The sequence below is a fragment of the Hippocampus zosterae genome, chromosome 3 (genome assembly GCF_025434085.1).
Source record: "Hippocampus zosterae strain Florida chromosome 3, ASM2543408v3, whole genome shotgun sequence".
In the NCBI taxonomy this organism is placed as follows: Eukaryota; Metazoa; Chordata; class Actinopteri; order Syngnathiformes; family Syngnathidae; genus Hippocampus; species Hippocampus zosterae.
In genome coordinates, this window is record NC_067453.1 from 6,184,304 (window position 1) to 6,200,568 (window position 16,265).

The window sequence follows — 16,265 nt, forward strand, 5'->3', positions numbered from 1 at the left end:
AGCATTGTGTGCAGTCCATCAGTGCAGGTCATTCGGGGAAGGGGGACAGGCAGCTGTCAAAACCATGCCGTATGAGGCATTATGTGCATGTGCGTTTGTTTTCGGCTCAGAAAAGGCAAAAAAAAGGGACTATGTTGGATGGTGGTAAGAGGACGGTATGGACTGTCTATTCTCCAAATAGAACTTGAGGTAACCAATTTGTGTATTGACACCACATGTGCTAATCAGCTATTAGCTTTGCATTGAGCAACAGCAACACAAGTAGAAAGGCTACGTATACTTTCCAATAATTCCCCTTTTGTTCATGTCACTTTTTAAATACTATACCTGTACACCACATTGTGATTGTGTGTGCCATGCCCACTCTCTCGTCATAAGTAGGAGGGCATTGCCTTCCTATTCCTCAACAAGGTAGGCCATGTCACACTATACGGCAAGACGAACAAACATTCTGACATGCCAGACTTTCGTCGCTCTTGTGAAGCATCCCAAACACTTCACGACTTATCATTTAGTATGTCACACTACATAGGTTACGACGCCTGAACACACTTCAAAATCATCTCCGAGACACTATGTTTGCGACACGCCTGTTGGCTTAAACTAGGGCTACGTTCGTGTTGTGTAACGTCGGGATAGGTGTGCATAAAGAGCAAAAGGACAGGCCCTTGATGCACAGCTTCTAGTGGGTTTGATAGGTCGAACATGTGAAGGACAAACACTCTGCCTGCTATTCATAGGAATCTTGGCAGACACGAACATACACACACAGACCAGCTCATGTCATGATGTATGCCTGTTGTGTATCGGTAAATAAATACAGCACAGTTTGCTGCATGCTACAAAATTTGCCAAAACAGTTGGTACAATATTATATTTCCAAGAATGAGATGTCATTAAGATGTTTTCTGAATCCTGTGCTTGAAATAATTTGTCAATGTATATGTTCAAAAAATACACAGTCAAGAGATTGCCGAGCATGGCACGCAAGCCCCGGTACTCATACATAGAAATAGTAGGGTTTGGCATATAACCTTCATTTTACATATCTGTATCATGTGCCTCTAAATCTCTGCAATCATGTTTCAATGTGCTCAAAACGACTGTCGAGTGTCTGTGTCCTTGTTGTCCGTTTTATGCTGATGACAGCTATGCAATGCGACCATGAGGTAATGTGAGATTGTTGAGTATTGTGTTTCACACAGAGGCAGGGAGCCAGAAAGATTGGTCTACAGAAGATACTGTAGATGGGCAATTGGCAGCCTGTGCCCACATGCTGGTTGGCCCCTCAAAAAAAGAAAAAAAACACACACACACACAACCCCCCCCCCCACCCCCCATCAACTTGACTTAACTCAATCCGAAATGAGGGGCGAGGGGATCGAGAGAAATAGAATTTTTTCTTCTACTACTTTGGGCCCTTGCATACAACCATAATATCAACAATTTGCAGATTTGTTTGTTTTTTTCATTTTTTAAAGAGCACCAATATAGAATTGTGGCCCCCAACAGCATCTAAGTCAGCGATGGACAACTTAAAGGCTAGAGGGGGGGGGGGGGGCACAATTTTTCATCAGTGCTACTTGGGGGGCCGCTTAGGATCACATGTTTCCTAAACAGTCACATGACAAAAATGCCATTTTAAATACATACATAGGTTCAACATATTTCATTTTTCATAATACATTTCTAGCCCAACAACAAAGGGTTTGGAGCAAACAACAATATTAGCACATAGTATTTACTTATTTTTAATGATAAGTGTTCTCTTACCTGAAAATGACCATTCAGGTACGGCACAAAACTGCCGAACAGCAAAACAACTCGTGACCCACCCCCCCACCCCGCCAAAAAAAATCAAGTCACTCAAGATGTTAGTAGTATTGATACTACGTTTGTCCTCCATATCATTCCAAATACGCAAACAAATTATCATGCTTACTCAAGTTGCAGCATAGGGGCAGTAAAGACGCAGTGTAAGTGCAACTACGTCAATTGTGTCATTTAGTGGTGAATGGTATTACAACTTAAAACTACAGCCAACTACTGCATGGTCGCAGCTTGGATTTGCATGTTCTTTTTTTTCGGGATTTTTAAAATTTTGCATACAAGTCTTTCCTGGGATTTTCTTTCCGCAAACAAGCCACCCCTCCCCCAACCGATACCTCCCAATATTTTTTCTGTTACTGTTTGGTGCTTTCTACCGCCTTTTATCTTTATCTTTGTCTTACTGTTTATTGTGCATGTTAAATTGCTCCATGTACAGCACTTTGTATGCAGCAATGGCTGTTTGAAAGTGCTCTATAAATACTGTTGACTTGACTTTTTTGTGTAATATACAGTATGAAATGAATGTTAACAGCGATTTGATATAATATATAACCTAGTAGAATATAATACAGTCAGTGAATAAAGTTGTATTGTGGACCACCTGAAGTTGCAACCATGAGTGAAATGAATCCCTGAGTGACATATTACACTGCAATGCCTGAAGCTGCATTCTCGAAGCTCAGTTATGTTCTGTGGGACTGCCATGTTGCATCTTGCCCCAACGGGGTTTTACTGGGTGCACAGCATGAGATACATGTTTCAGACTCACATGCACTGGTTGGAGGTTCAGTCGTTCATCATTAGTTCAAGCTGACGATGACAGTGAAAGGCTCTTTTTAGAATATGACAGAGCATGCAAGGAGGCGGCAGGCCGTCAATCACATCAAACTATGGACCTCGGTAGGATACGACACTCTTCCAGAGACTCACCTGTTCCTCTTTTCCCCTGGTGACTAGTAGGTGGTGACGCAGCATCATGGCCCTGCACAGCAGTTGGAGGAGGAGCAAGGTGAGGAGGAGGTACGACGTCGAGGTGTGGAGCATTGGGTTCCTGGCTGGCCACTTGAGCTCCTCTCCCAATTTTTACCTCTGATCCAAGTGCAGGGGCTGTACTAGCCGCTCTGGTTTGGTTCTAGAGAGCATTGAAAAAGAGAGACGTTTGGACTGCAGTAGACCAATTGATAACACAAGTTCGCTCAAATTAGCCGTAACGTCTGCAATGTTATCCTATATACTGTATATAAATCGCAATTATTACCAAAAACAAACAAACAAACAAACAAGAATTTGTGATCTATGATGGGCAACAGCAAATATTGTGGCATATTGCCGTGACAAGAACCTTTAATTAAGCATGAAAAAAGCAAACTCCATTATGACAATCCTGTTTTGTGGAGATATTTTGTTTGTCATGTATTCATGTTCAAACCGTACAAAACTACTACCATGTGTTGTGTGTGGTTCATATTGAGCAAAAACCTGCATGAAACGTGCTATTGGGACAGTGTCGCACACATCACATGAGTTGGGCTTTCTCTCTTACTTCTTATACCACAAACACCGGAAAACACGTTTGTTATTATAGACACAGACAACATATTCAAACGCTTAGTTTAGTGAGGTTTTGCTTTAATGTGAATAAATTGTGTCTTCGATACCCCATCCTATTTGTTGATTGATTCATAGCTTGTGCTGCGAAAGATTCCTTTAGGTTCAATACCGTGGCTATGTCAAACTGCAGTCGAGAAAAAGCACTAACAACCATTAGAATGGTTTACTCTCAGGCTACGCTAAGAGATCCAGAGGGAGAGACAGCATTTCTAACTTCCTGGGGATTCACTTGAGACACACACACACACACACACACACAAGCAAACCACAAAGGCTTGATTTCAGCAACGAGAAATGTGCTGAGCTGCACTAAGTCGGAGCCAAGGGCAACAAAACACTAAATACAAATGATCTACTCTGAGCCAGGGTACTTTCCCTTCGCTGCTTGCTCATGTTTAAACATTTTGCCTGCTGCTCTTAGGTTTGGGAAAGATAGAGACATCAGGGGGAACAAAATGTCCGCGATTTAAATCTTGAATTTAAATCTACGGAATGAAATCCCACATCTGAAACTGGTCTCTTCCAAATGTGGATGAAAAATCCAAAGCACATTAGATCAGATATTTGTTAAAGCAACTGCAGTGTAAAGAGACAGATCAGATGTACCCCTTCACTGTTGGCTCAACCTCATCAAAATACACCGACAGGTGACGTATACACACCTGCTTCTACCCAAACAATGCAAAGAAAACACGTTAAAAAACACCCACTTTAAAGGGTAGTTTGCCGTTAAACAACAACAACACTTCTCTTTCACCTATGTTAAGACTGTCTGGATGATATGACAGTTGAATATTATTAAAATATGGAACAATCATCCCTCTCAGGCTCCTCTGTATGTCTCTCTATTTTTATTTTTTTTACTTGTAGTTGTTATTTTTAAAAGACACCACGCCTTGACAATAATACCCTATCCGAGACAGTAGGCGTGACCGAAGGGCGTTGTCAATCATTTGCCGTGCACACGCAGGCACACGCTGTAGCCTCGTGGGACACCCAACAGTTTCCTTGGCTGGAGTATTTACCTCGGGTTAGTGACAAAAGTGAAAAAGAAGGAAATGGACAGCTCTTAAGAAGAAGAAGAAGAAGAAGAAGAAATAAAAGCAAGGGGAACAACAAAACACTCCATCATGAATAAGTCATGCCCGCAAAGTAACAGACGTGGCGAAGAATGGCTTGTTTACCATTCGTATTCTTGTACAGGGCACATCTTGTGCACGTTCATGTTAGTGAGGGGATTGGCTTTGGACAAAGACTCACTGGGGACGAGGGGGGAGTGAAGTGGGGCAACATTCAAAACTATCTAGTAGTTTGAAAACAGCAAATAACGTGTATTTCAGAATAAAAAGGCGAGCAGGGAAATCTTGAATTACTCTATGCTTATCTTTGTTGTCAATACCAATTATGTAAAACTGGCAACTTAAAAGCAATGTAAAGTTGATTTTTATACCTGCAAGACTGGAACAACCCCCTCACAGATGGCATTGTCTAGTGCAGGGGTGTCAGACTCATTTTTGTCGCGGGCCACGTTGTTGTTACGGTTTCACTTGGAGGGCCGTTATGAATTTGGGGAAACCAAATAAATGTTTAATTCCCTCCACATATTACATACAGAGTGCACAATAAATTGATGAATAACTAGTTTTAAAATCGGAAGTCAAGACTAATAACTGTTATTGTGGATTACATATGACAATTTGGCATTTTGATTCAGACTTTAGCAAGCATCGTGGAACTTGACATGCTTGATTTGCTTTTGTGGGCCACATAAAATGATGTGATGGGCCAGATCTGGCCCCCGGGCCTTGACTTTGACACCAGTGGTCTAGTGTATGTGTATAGATTAGGATTAGGTCAACTATATTGGGGTCACATGCCAGAGTATGAGAGATGATCAAGCGTCAGATGAATTTCAACATCTGAGCCAATCCCAGCTGACTTCAGGGGTACACCCTGAACCGGTTGCCAGCCAATCGCAGGGCGCACATAGACAAACAACCATTCACACTAACAATCACACCTCGAGACAATAGAGCATTTAAACAGTCATTAAACCTACGTGAGTATTAATCAAGCTAACGGTTGCTCTACTTCCTACTTCCTGCCAGCAGGTGCAGGGCGAATGACAGAGTTGAGCGGCACACACAGGCAAGGAGGCTGCACTTGCGTCAGGAAGTGAGCAGCCAGAGGAAAACAACGAGGTCGGGCCAGGTAAGGACACAGTGTGCTGGATAAAGGGGCGCTGCAGCTGAGTGTAAAACAGAGCCACTTGATCACCACCTGGGCCTGCTCCTTGAACCTCAACGCCCGCTCCTCTATAGCTCACCTGAAATATCCAAGATAAACATGAACTGAATGAAACAAAACTTGTCTACTATTTACTCAGTCCTCTGCTGCCTTTTGCAACATTGAATGAGCAGAGACGTATTTCCAGCTTTCTATCTGAACCACTATGTCAAGTGCTGCCTCAGAGAACTGTTAAACAATATTTTATAATGGAAGTGTCTTGAAGTGTCATACAGGCCAAGCTGCTCTCCTTTATGTGCATATTGAAAGCAGGGGCAGTGCTGTGTAGCACCAGGTAAACCTGCAGCAGGCATACCTGCACTCCAGTTGTATTCGGAAGCAATTAATATAACTGTGAAACCAAATGACTAATGTGTTATGACAATCAACCCTATCGGGCAAACCCAGGCCATTGAGTGTTCTGTTGACAGCCAGTGGCTACAGTGGCTGGCGAATGTGTTCAGCCCACTTGAACATTTTGACCTTTTGCCACATCTCGGGCTTCAAACAAATACACTACTCACAAAAGTTACGGATATTTGGCTTTCAGGTGAATTTTTAGGATGGGCCTAAACTGCATTCAAACCTTTCCAGGTGAACCTAATGCAACCTTTTCTAAACTTTTGAATGCACATGTGCAACTGTTCAATGTTTCAGTATTTTTTGCACAAGTTGCTGTTCTCTAACGAGCAGCTTATTTGCAAAATTCCCAACAGAGGTTTAACCCTTGAATCGACCAGCAACGGTCCTGGTTCAATTAGAGCTGGTGTTTAAACAGTCGTCCTCATCATGCTGTTCACATTTTGACATCATGAGATCAATACGAAACCTAACGATGGATCAACAGAACCTTGCCATTGTGATGGAAGTGGCCACTGACCTTGGAGATACCGAAAGACTGGAAGAGTCACAAAAAGATGTCGAAGTGGATGTCCTTTTGCCATATCCCATGCTGATGACCGCTACATTGTGAACAATGCCCTGAGAAAGAGATGAATGCCTCTCAACTCCAGGCACGTTTAAGGGAGGGAAGGGGCACCCAAGTGTCGTGTCAGACCATTCAAAACCATTTACATCAGCATGGCCTGCGTGATGGATGACCCGCAAGGGACAAGGGTTGAGTGGGCCTCAGTGGTGTTCTCTGATTAAAGTCAATTCAAATTGAGCACAAATGATGGCCACCAACGATGTTGGAGACGTCAAGGATAGCGCTACGCATTAACCACTGCTGTCACCAGATTAGCTTTTGGTGGTGCTGTTGTGTTACACTGTGGGCAGGTTTGTCCAGTCGGAACAGAACCGTTTGACAAGCCCAGACTACCTGAATAACATTATTAGTCTAGTGATTGTGCCCCTACATAAACAACACGGGCCTAATTCCATCAACATGGACGATAACGCTCCAGCTCATTGAGGTTGCATCACCAGGGAACAGCTGTTGGAGACTGGGGTAACTCAAATGAGCTGGCCTCCACTTTCTCCAGACATGAATCCTATTGAAAAGCTGTGGGATCAGCTCAGTACCCATGTAGAAGCTCGAAACTCTGCACCGCAGAACATGAAAGACATGAGGGCTGTCCTTCAAGAAGAGTAGGATGCCTCAGCAGTCAATAAGTCAACTTGTGAACAGACGTTGTTGTCAAGCTGTAATTGATGCTCAAGGGCACCTGACGAGGTACTGAGACATTGACATTTTTTGTTGTGGTGTTCCCACCTCTGTTGTTCACTTTTGTTTCAATTAATTGTTTGAGGAATCACCAGTACATCCTTCTACTTAAATGTCCTTTCATGATATAATAGCACTGGAGCGTGAACTGTTTACATTTTCCGTAAAACCTAGAAGCCAAATATCCTTAACTTTTTGTGAGTGGTGTATATAAAATTGGGGGCAAGCGAATGAGACATCTTCAAAAATAGCTTCACTTTTACCTATCCAATACGACAGCAGTGTCGACGTACTCAATAAGGCGTCTTTGTTTATGTATCGTAAATACATGTTGACTACTGACGAGGAGTGCTAAGTGAATGTATCCAAATATATGAAGCAAAATAAGTGCTGTCTGTGGGCTATTGATAATAATCAGGCCCAGCCATGCATTTCATGTGCCCACTTAAGGCTGGGCTCTAGCGATGGGTCTGTACCAGACCACTCCAAACTCAAGACCCTCTAAACTTTCAGCTAACACAAGGAGAGCACTGATCAGAGATGCAGAGATCCACTGCTAATGTGGGGACATGTGTCCATAGGACAACAATTAGTCAGTCACACACACTGCACAATTCTAGCCTTTATGGAAGAGTGGCAAGAAGAAAGCCATTTGTCAAAGACAATACAAAAAAAATCCTGTTTGAAGTTTACCACATCTCCTGGGAGACACAACAACCAGTGAAGAAGGTGCTCTCGTCAGATGAGACCCAAATTGCAAAACATTATGTTTTGCGTAGAAGTAACCCTGCACATCATTCTGAACACACCATTCCCACTGGCGAACATGGTGGTGACAGCATCATGGTCTGGGGCTCCTTTTTAATAGCAGGGACAGGGAGGATAGACTTGATGGGAAGATGGATTGATGATAAAACAGGGCTAGTATGGAAGAACATCTGTTGGAGTCTGCAAAACACTTGAGACTGGGACAGAATTCTGAATTTGAGAATTTCAGAATTCAGGATTTGAAAACTGCTGTTCACAAATGCTCTCCATCTAATCGACCCTAGCTGGGGCTGTTTTGCAAAGGAAGAATGGGCAAATTGAGATGTGCAAAATACAAAAAAAGGTCATTCTACAAAGTATTAACTGTTAAGATCCAGAGTAATCCAGATGGGAGTGGAGCTTAAAAATGTAGAATAGGATAAAAATTTGGGTCAAAAATGTTTATTGATTAAAGGTGCAAGACCAATGGAAAATACAAATGAGATTGATGGTACGAGGAACCAGGATAAAACAAGAAAAAACAAAAGTGCTTGTAAAAGGCAATAATAAGATCAATGTAATTTGCTTGTCGCCTGATTGTTCGACCGCAGATCTTCAACTATAGTAACGTATCTAATTCATACATTTTAGCATGATTAATTTTGGCTGCAGGCAGCATGGTGGACTAGTCGTAAGCATGTCTGCTTTGCAGTTCTCATGCAAACTCCAGTCTTCCTAGATGGATTTTGCATGTTATCTTCGTGCATTTTCCCGCATTTCAAAATCATGCATGTTATCTTACTCGAACACTGTACGTTGTCCATTGGTGTGAACGTGAGTGTGGCTGCTTCTTTATCGACACGCGCCCTGCGATTGGCTGGCGACGAGTACCAGGTGTATACCACCTCTCACCAAAATTCCGCTAATGTAGACAAGTGGGAGTTCAAAAAATGAATGGATGCATGAATTTCATCTATCAAAATCAAAATCAACTTATGAGGAACGCTTTCCACTTCAACTCTGCTTTTGCACAAAAACCTTAGTGCTCTCAGTCAAAGGAGCAGCTTTCACCTACACATGCCTGAGGTCTGCTGTGCTAACAGGTGGGCTGTCATTGCCTTTAACAAACCTGTAATTTGGCATTCAAGGCACCATGTGAGCCTTGCATGATACTGTGTAATACGATTCCTCTGACTGGTTTCATAAACTCTAAGGACTTTGGGTTGTTACCGTTTGTTTCCTCTAAGAAGCTGAACCCTTCACTGGTTTAGTTTGTCTTATTGAGTGCCGTGATATTGGCATGCCTGATATTATCTGTGTTTCTCATATTGGAATGCTTTCACGTGTGGTGGACAAAGTATGGTAAAATCAAATACAGTGTAAACAGTATGCAGTCCTAATCTATCTATCCATCAATCCATCCATTTTCTACAGTGTAGGGTCGTGGTTAAGCTGGAGCCTACTGTGCTGTGAAAAAGTATTTGCCCCCCTCCTGATTTTTATTTGTTTCTTTTTGCACATCTGTCACGCACAAAGGTTTCAAATCATCAAATCAATTTCAGTACGGCACGGGGCGAGCATGCAAACTCCATACCGGAGCCAGAATCTGCACTTTCAGACCGGCGTGCAAATCAGTATGACAGTGAAACTAAATATTGTATCATCGTCTCATCATATTATTCAACATACCTGGACACAACAAATTGATGGGTTACTCGTTTTGAAATCAGAAGTTAACAATAATAGTTTGATCAATAATTGTGCAAGTTACAGTACAAAGGGGAATATTTAAAAAATGCAAAATCTCAACATTACTCATTACTGGTGATAATCTGAAATTGTGTGTGGAGTTGCCTGTTGTCTCCGTGGGTTTTCTCCGGGTACTCCGGTTTCCTCCCACATTCAAAAAACATGCACGGCAGGCTGATTGAACACTCCAAATTGTCCCGAGGTGGGAGTGTGAGAGCGGATGATCGTTCGTCTCTGCGTGCCCTGCATTTGGCTGGCAACCGGTTCAGGGTGTCCCCCGCCTACTGCCCGAAGACAGCTGGGATAGGCTCAGGCACACCCCGCAACACTTGTGAGGAGAAGCGGATCAGAAGATGAATGGACGGATGGATGTTGGTATGGGTAAAGCAATTTATTTTTTCTCTATCAGGTTTTGAAACAATTTGGGACCCAGTAGAAGTATTTTCCGATTGTTTCATATTGCTCTTGTTTATATTTGGACTATATCTTATTCAAACTAAACACCAGCAGTCTCAGTTAAGTCATCAGTTTGTTTTTTTTCTTCAAAAATTGGTCACATTTACTCATATGCAATCTTGTCATGGCTCTTGAATCTGGTCATTTTTTGTTTGTTTGTTTGATTTCTTCCTTTTCAATTATTTGGGTGTTAAGTTGTTCAAGACGAAACCTACACAAGTGAAAGCCCATTTGCCATTTTGAGTTAAAACCTGTTGACTACAAATGACAAGTTAAAAACTTAATATTAGTTAATTGGACTTTCAACTATAAGTTACAACATCGCAGATATGTGAGCTAGTTTGATATGGTACATTTTCAAGTTCCGATAATCGACCAGTTCAGGGTGTAATCTGCCTTTTAACCGAAGTGATCTGGGATAGGTTCCAGCATGCTAGCATGCCAGCAACCCTCATGAGGATAAGCGGTTTGGATGATGGATGGATGGATATGTACAATAATTGTTTATTTTAACTTTAAAATGTTGATACAACTGCTGACGAAAAATGAAATCAACTTTCACAATTTCTATAACAATATTGAAGTAACTAGAACATTATCTTAATATTGACTTGATGAACTTGAACTTTTGAGTTGAGACACAAATTATCCTCGATTTGAGCTAACTTTTTTTTTCAAGGCAGCTTTTGTACTTACTTTTACAAGTAAGTAACGGTCAGAAACGGTCATGTGTTTCTGTCACATCTAATGCATTCCAGTTGTGTATTGTAGCTTTGTTACTTGGACAATATGGTCACTCCAGAGAGACATGTGGCCCACAGATGTACACGTTGGCTCTCACCTGCAGGACGTCCTGTATCTGGCCGAGATGCTGCCTCAGAACCCGTTTCTGGTGGAAGCTGAAAGCTGGGTGGTTGGATGCCATGGTGAAAAGCAACAGAAACTGATCCTCGGCCCTCCGGTCGTTTAAGGCCAAGCCATAATTGTTAATCACCGTGTCTATATGCGTCAACGTTTGGTACAGGACCCCCGCCGCCTCCCGGTTGTCCGACCCGAGCAGAGCAAGGGACACCAGCAGCTTACTCCGCACCACCTCGTCTGTGATGTTGGTGAGTCCGGATAAATCGGTGGGGTTGTTAGCTTTGATCTCAGCATCCCGCAACGAATGGTAGTCCTTACGCGCCAAGTCCTCCAGGCAGGAGCCGAGGAAGCGAAGCTCGATGGGGACGCAGAGGTCCAGCAGGCCACACAGGAACTCGACTCTCTGGGCAGAGGTGAGGGAAGAGAACCAGCGGTACACTCCTTCCCTCTGGACATGGGTTCGACTCTCCACCATACTCAATCATCCACTAAAAGTGGGTCTGACGCTTAAAAAACAAAAAACAAAAGAACTGGGAACGTCTTTTCAGTTGAGAGCAAGTCTATTAAAAGCAAAACGGTGCGCGCACCCACAAAATCAGAGAGGCACTGTGACACAAGTAATGCGGTTCTTTCTCGTGTCGCACTCCTATTGTTTCTCTGCACAACTAAAGGGAAGGGGTGATACCGTCTTTAGTATAAAAAAATCTCCTTGTCGTTCCACTGCAAGTAATCTATTTTGTATTCAGGACAACCTCCGCCTGTTCCTCCTCCGCCGATCGGACCGCAGATCCACTGACAGCCGAAGAAACAAACAGCACGGACGACCAAGCTGGTGTTCTAAACAGTCACCGCCTTCTGCTGCCATTTAAGAAGTCACTATCATCCAACAGCCATCTGAGCAAAAGTGACTCCAAGTCTACCGAAGTGAACGTTGAAAAAGGCAATATTGTAACTTGCATATCTGCTGTTGCGAAAAGTTGAGAAAGCAACGTTACCTTGTGAAACAACAACGCAAAAAAGTACTTTATCGAATGACAACAAAGAACGGCTCCACTTTCTGAATTCCTGGTGTGTAACTTGTCGTTTTCTTCATCTTATCGCGGCTCAATGAATATTAAAGACAATAACAGCTGGGCATAGCTATCCAACTTGGATGCAAGAAACGCCTACTTTGTCAAAATCTCCAGTTTGATTGGCTATTCTGAAATAATGGACGCTTTTTTGATTGGCCCAGTGCTCGACGGAAAAGATCAGCTTTCCGTACGCTCATACATTGAACAATCAAATACTTTACGTGAAAAGTAAAATATGCATTCAATTACTTGTTTTTGCCTTAACTATGGTTGTTTGAGCTTGCTTTATTTATTCAATCATGATTAATTTTCAAGCGCAAAAATGTTGTATCCTATGTCCGGAGCAAATACTGCACAGTACACAGTATTCCTGTAACACTGGGGTTTGCTGTTAGGGGCGGGCCTAGTGATTGGCAATATGACAACATGACTAATTCATCTTAAATGTTGGCTCAAGTAGTGATGGGAATTCCGACTCCTTTTCGAGAGCCGGCTCTTTCGGCTCCCATATGGCTCCTCAGTTTTTTTGTTGCTTAAATTAATTTAATACCAAAAATAACGTAATATTATGTGTAAAATGAAGTACTAATGCAAAAATAGACATTATATCAAATATTTATTATTTATATGGCTTTATTTCTATTCTTCTGAACATACTCAACATGGAGTGCTACAAAAATAAAAACAAAGTACCAAGTCCCATCTCAAAACAAGGTCATCAAAAAGTTCCAATCTCTGAATGTGTATATTTATAAGCTTTTAACTATTTACAGTAAAATATAAGTAAGCTTCCCCGCGACCCTAGTGAGGATCAAGCGGTTCGGAAAATGGATGACTGGATAAGTAAGCTTTGAATACCACACAACAAATTATAACTTAAAATTTGTAAAACAAAAAGAAAAAAGCAGCATCCAGGTAAAAGTTTTAATTTGTCTTTAGTGAACATTGGTATTAAGAAAAACCAAGTGCCTCAGCTTTGAGGGGTTGATCCTGTTTCTCCTCTCTGTTAATATTTGCCCTGTTTTGGAGAAGATTCTCTCTGAGGGGACAGATGCAGCCAACACAAATGGATGAAAATCCCTTGCAATCACTTTACCCAGTTCCTCGTCAATTGTGTTCTGTTTTGCTGGTTTTAGAGCTTTTTGCATAAAGTGGCTCATAGAGCTCTGGGTTGTACATCTAGGCAGTTGTGACATAGCAGCAGCAGCAACAGTCGCAGACACACTAGCACCTTCATTAATAGCTGGTTCCCTTGCTTGTCTTTTCTCTTCAAATTGTACTAATGGGTGGACATTTCTGATGTGATCTGTGTGTGTGTGCGTGTGTGTGTGCGCGCGTGTGCATGTGCGTGTGCGCGTGTATGTGTGTGTGTGTAACCCTCCCCTTCCGGCTCCCAATGAGGTGGGACCCGGCTCCCACCGTTCACTTCAAAGAGCCGGGTCTGGGAGCCGGCTCGTTCGCGAACGACACATCACTACAAGTCAGTCTGGTTGCGAGCGTCTGTATGCAGTGCCTGAGTTTTGGAGTCTGAGCAATAGCTCTCCCCTTACTCTTGATTGAATGTGCGTCCTGTTATCACTCACGCATGGTAATAATGTGACTGTGTGACAATTTTACTTTTTATAGTGTTTACTTAAAGCTTACTTTTTAGAGTGTATTTTTTCAAATGACTTATGTGAATAAAGAATATATTTTTATAGTATTGCACTGACAACTTCGCAAAAGATCTGCGATCCCTAGGCTCAAAGGTGCGGATCAAACCGTAGCCAATTCCTAGTGGATCGCAGTGAAGTCCGTAAGGGAGCCTCCACGCCGAATTGACGGGACTTTCCATCACTGGAGAGTTGGTGCGAAGTGGTAATGACCTTCGGGTCAGCAAAATCCCGCGGGACCGCGTCCGGCGGTATACAAATCCACCGCAGTCCTGGCGTCAAGCGCCTAGCAAGGCGGCGGACCCGATCCCCAAGCCGACCATCCCCATGGGTTATGAAGGAATGCCCACCCTTCAAAATAAAATACCGGGCCCGGTGCGCCCACGGTCCAACCTCGGGTGCTGCAGACCCCCTGGATCACCACCGTCGGCCACCATGCTGCCGTGGACCCTGGCCACGGGGTCGAAGTGCAGGGGCAGGGTTGCGACCCGTACCCCTCCCTCACGCTACATAGCCCCCAGGATGGCGATTCTCCCCCCTCCTCCTCCTGCCCCCTCAACTCGTTTCCCCCTTAACCTCAAGAAGTCCGGAGGCGATGGCGCGGGCGTCGGGGACAGGCTCAGATGAGGGCCCACATCCCTAGTTCCACAACCACACGTCGGCGGCCGTGGCACGATGGTCGCTCCCCTTGCGAACTGGTGATGGTGCAGGGGAGAGGCAGCGACCACGGTGGCAGAGCAGGACTCTTTAGTCGTAGCGCTGCGCCCCTCAATCCGAGAAAGGGCCAATAAAAGGCGGCCTAAACACGCCCATCACCGCCACCGATCGGCTGGAGACCCGCCTCCAGCAGATTCATCCTTCATGCGGGCGAAACAAATACAAATACAATAACCGGACTGCTTTCCTGGAAATTGGCGCTTGGAATGTACGAACCCTGATGGACAATGCAAGAGCAAATAGACCAGAGCGCAGGACTACCCTCATCGCCCTTGAGATTCAGAAGCTCGGCCTGGACCTTGTGGCCCTCTCCGAGACCCGTCTCCCTGGTGCCGGGCAGATCGAGGAGCCTCGGCACGGGTACACCTTCTGGAGCGGACGAGCTGTGGAGGAGAGAAGAATTCACGGTGTAGGGCTCTGCGTTAAGTGACGTCTGGTTAGGAATCACAACATCATCCCCGTAAGAACTTCTGAGAGACTCATGTCCATCACTCTACCTCTGTGTCAATCCCAATCCCTTGTGATCATCAGCGCCTATGCACCTACCCTGGACGCCTCGGAGGAGGCGAAGGAGTCCTTCTATGCCGCGCTGCGTGGCCTGATCCTCCGCGTCAACCCCCGGGATAAGCTCTTGTTTCTGGGGGATTTCAACGCGCGGGTGGCCCGGGACCATCAGCTTTGGGGAGGGATTCTGGGGAAGGAAGGCGTTGGCAACTGCAACGAAAATGGAGAACTACTCCTTGGTCTCTGCGCAGAGACGGAGATGGTAATAACCAACACACTGTTTCGGATGGCCAACAAGCACAAGACCACCTGGCAACATCCAAGATCCGGCCACTGGCACCTGATCGATTACGTCCTTACCCGCATCTGCGACTGAGCGGACGTCATGGTCACGAGGGCAATCCGCTCCATGGATGACGGATGGTCCGATCACAGGCTGGTAGCCTCAAGACTTGGGCTGAAGATCGCGCCTGCGAAAAGAAGGAAGAAGATCCCCAAGAGGATACGTTTCAATGTTGGGTTGCTGAGGAATCCCGAAGTCCTCGAACAGTACCAGACGTCCCTCGCGGACAAACTGGACACTCAACCTCGGACCCTTCCTGCCACTGTCCACTCAGACTGGGAGCACTTGAAAACTGCGCTCACCAAATCTGCAGAAGAGGTCCTCGGTATCCAGAAGAGGAGAAATCCCGATTGATTTGCCGAAAACCTGGAAGAAATTGAGCCACTGATTTCAAGAAAGAGAGAGGCTCGCACTGCCTGGCAGAACTGTGTTTCCTCCAAGAGACTTGAAGAAGTCTACCGGGCGGCCAAGAGTGAAGCGCAGAGAGAGATCCGGAGGATCCAATATCAATGGTGGGTCAACTTTGCCCACCAAATGCAGAGTTTCGCTGACCGTCACGATACCAGATCATTCTTCGGAGCAACGAGGAAGAACATCGGTCCGGCTCACAGTCCTCCAATGGCTGTGAAGGCAAAGGATGGCACAATCCTGCAGGAAAAGGAGGATACTCACCAGCGTTGGAAGGAGCATTTCATGGAGCTCCTGAACCGTCCGACATGCGCAGCAGACGGCTTCCTCGATCCTGTCCCCCAGCTCTCCGTGCAACACCG

At 44.4% G+C, this 16,265-nt stretch overlaps 2 protein-coding genes across 5 annotated transcripts in view; both read right to left on the minus strand.

Moving 5' to 3' along the window:
• The window catches only part of zcchc14 (zinc finger, CCHC domain containing 14), a 31,698-nt gene extending 19,334 nt beyond the window's left edge, over positions 1–12,364 (minus strand). For 3 of the 4 annotated variants that reach the window (XM_052060830.1, XM_052060829.1, XM_052060827.1), the window contains exons 1-2: positions 11,187–12,362; positions 2,761–2,962 (exon numbers count right to left, since the gene is read on the minus strand). In XM_052060830.1, the coding sequence (XP_051916790.1) occupies positions 2,761–2,962; positions 11,187–11,681 (697 nt within the window). In that variant the 5' untranslated portion in view covers positions 11,682–12,362. Of the gene's footprint in view, positions 1–2,760; positions 2,963–11,186 lie in introns of all 4 variants that reach the window. The other variant, XM_052060828.1, reaches the window with a different exon arrangement.
• The window catches only part of LOC127597714 (uncharacterized), a 108,203-nt gene that overhangs the window by 37,765 nt on the left and 54,173 nt on the right, over positions 1–16,265 (minus strand). The gene's annotated exons all lie outside the window — the stretch shown is intronic.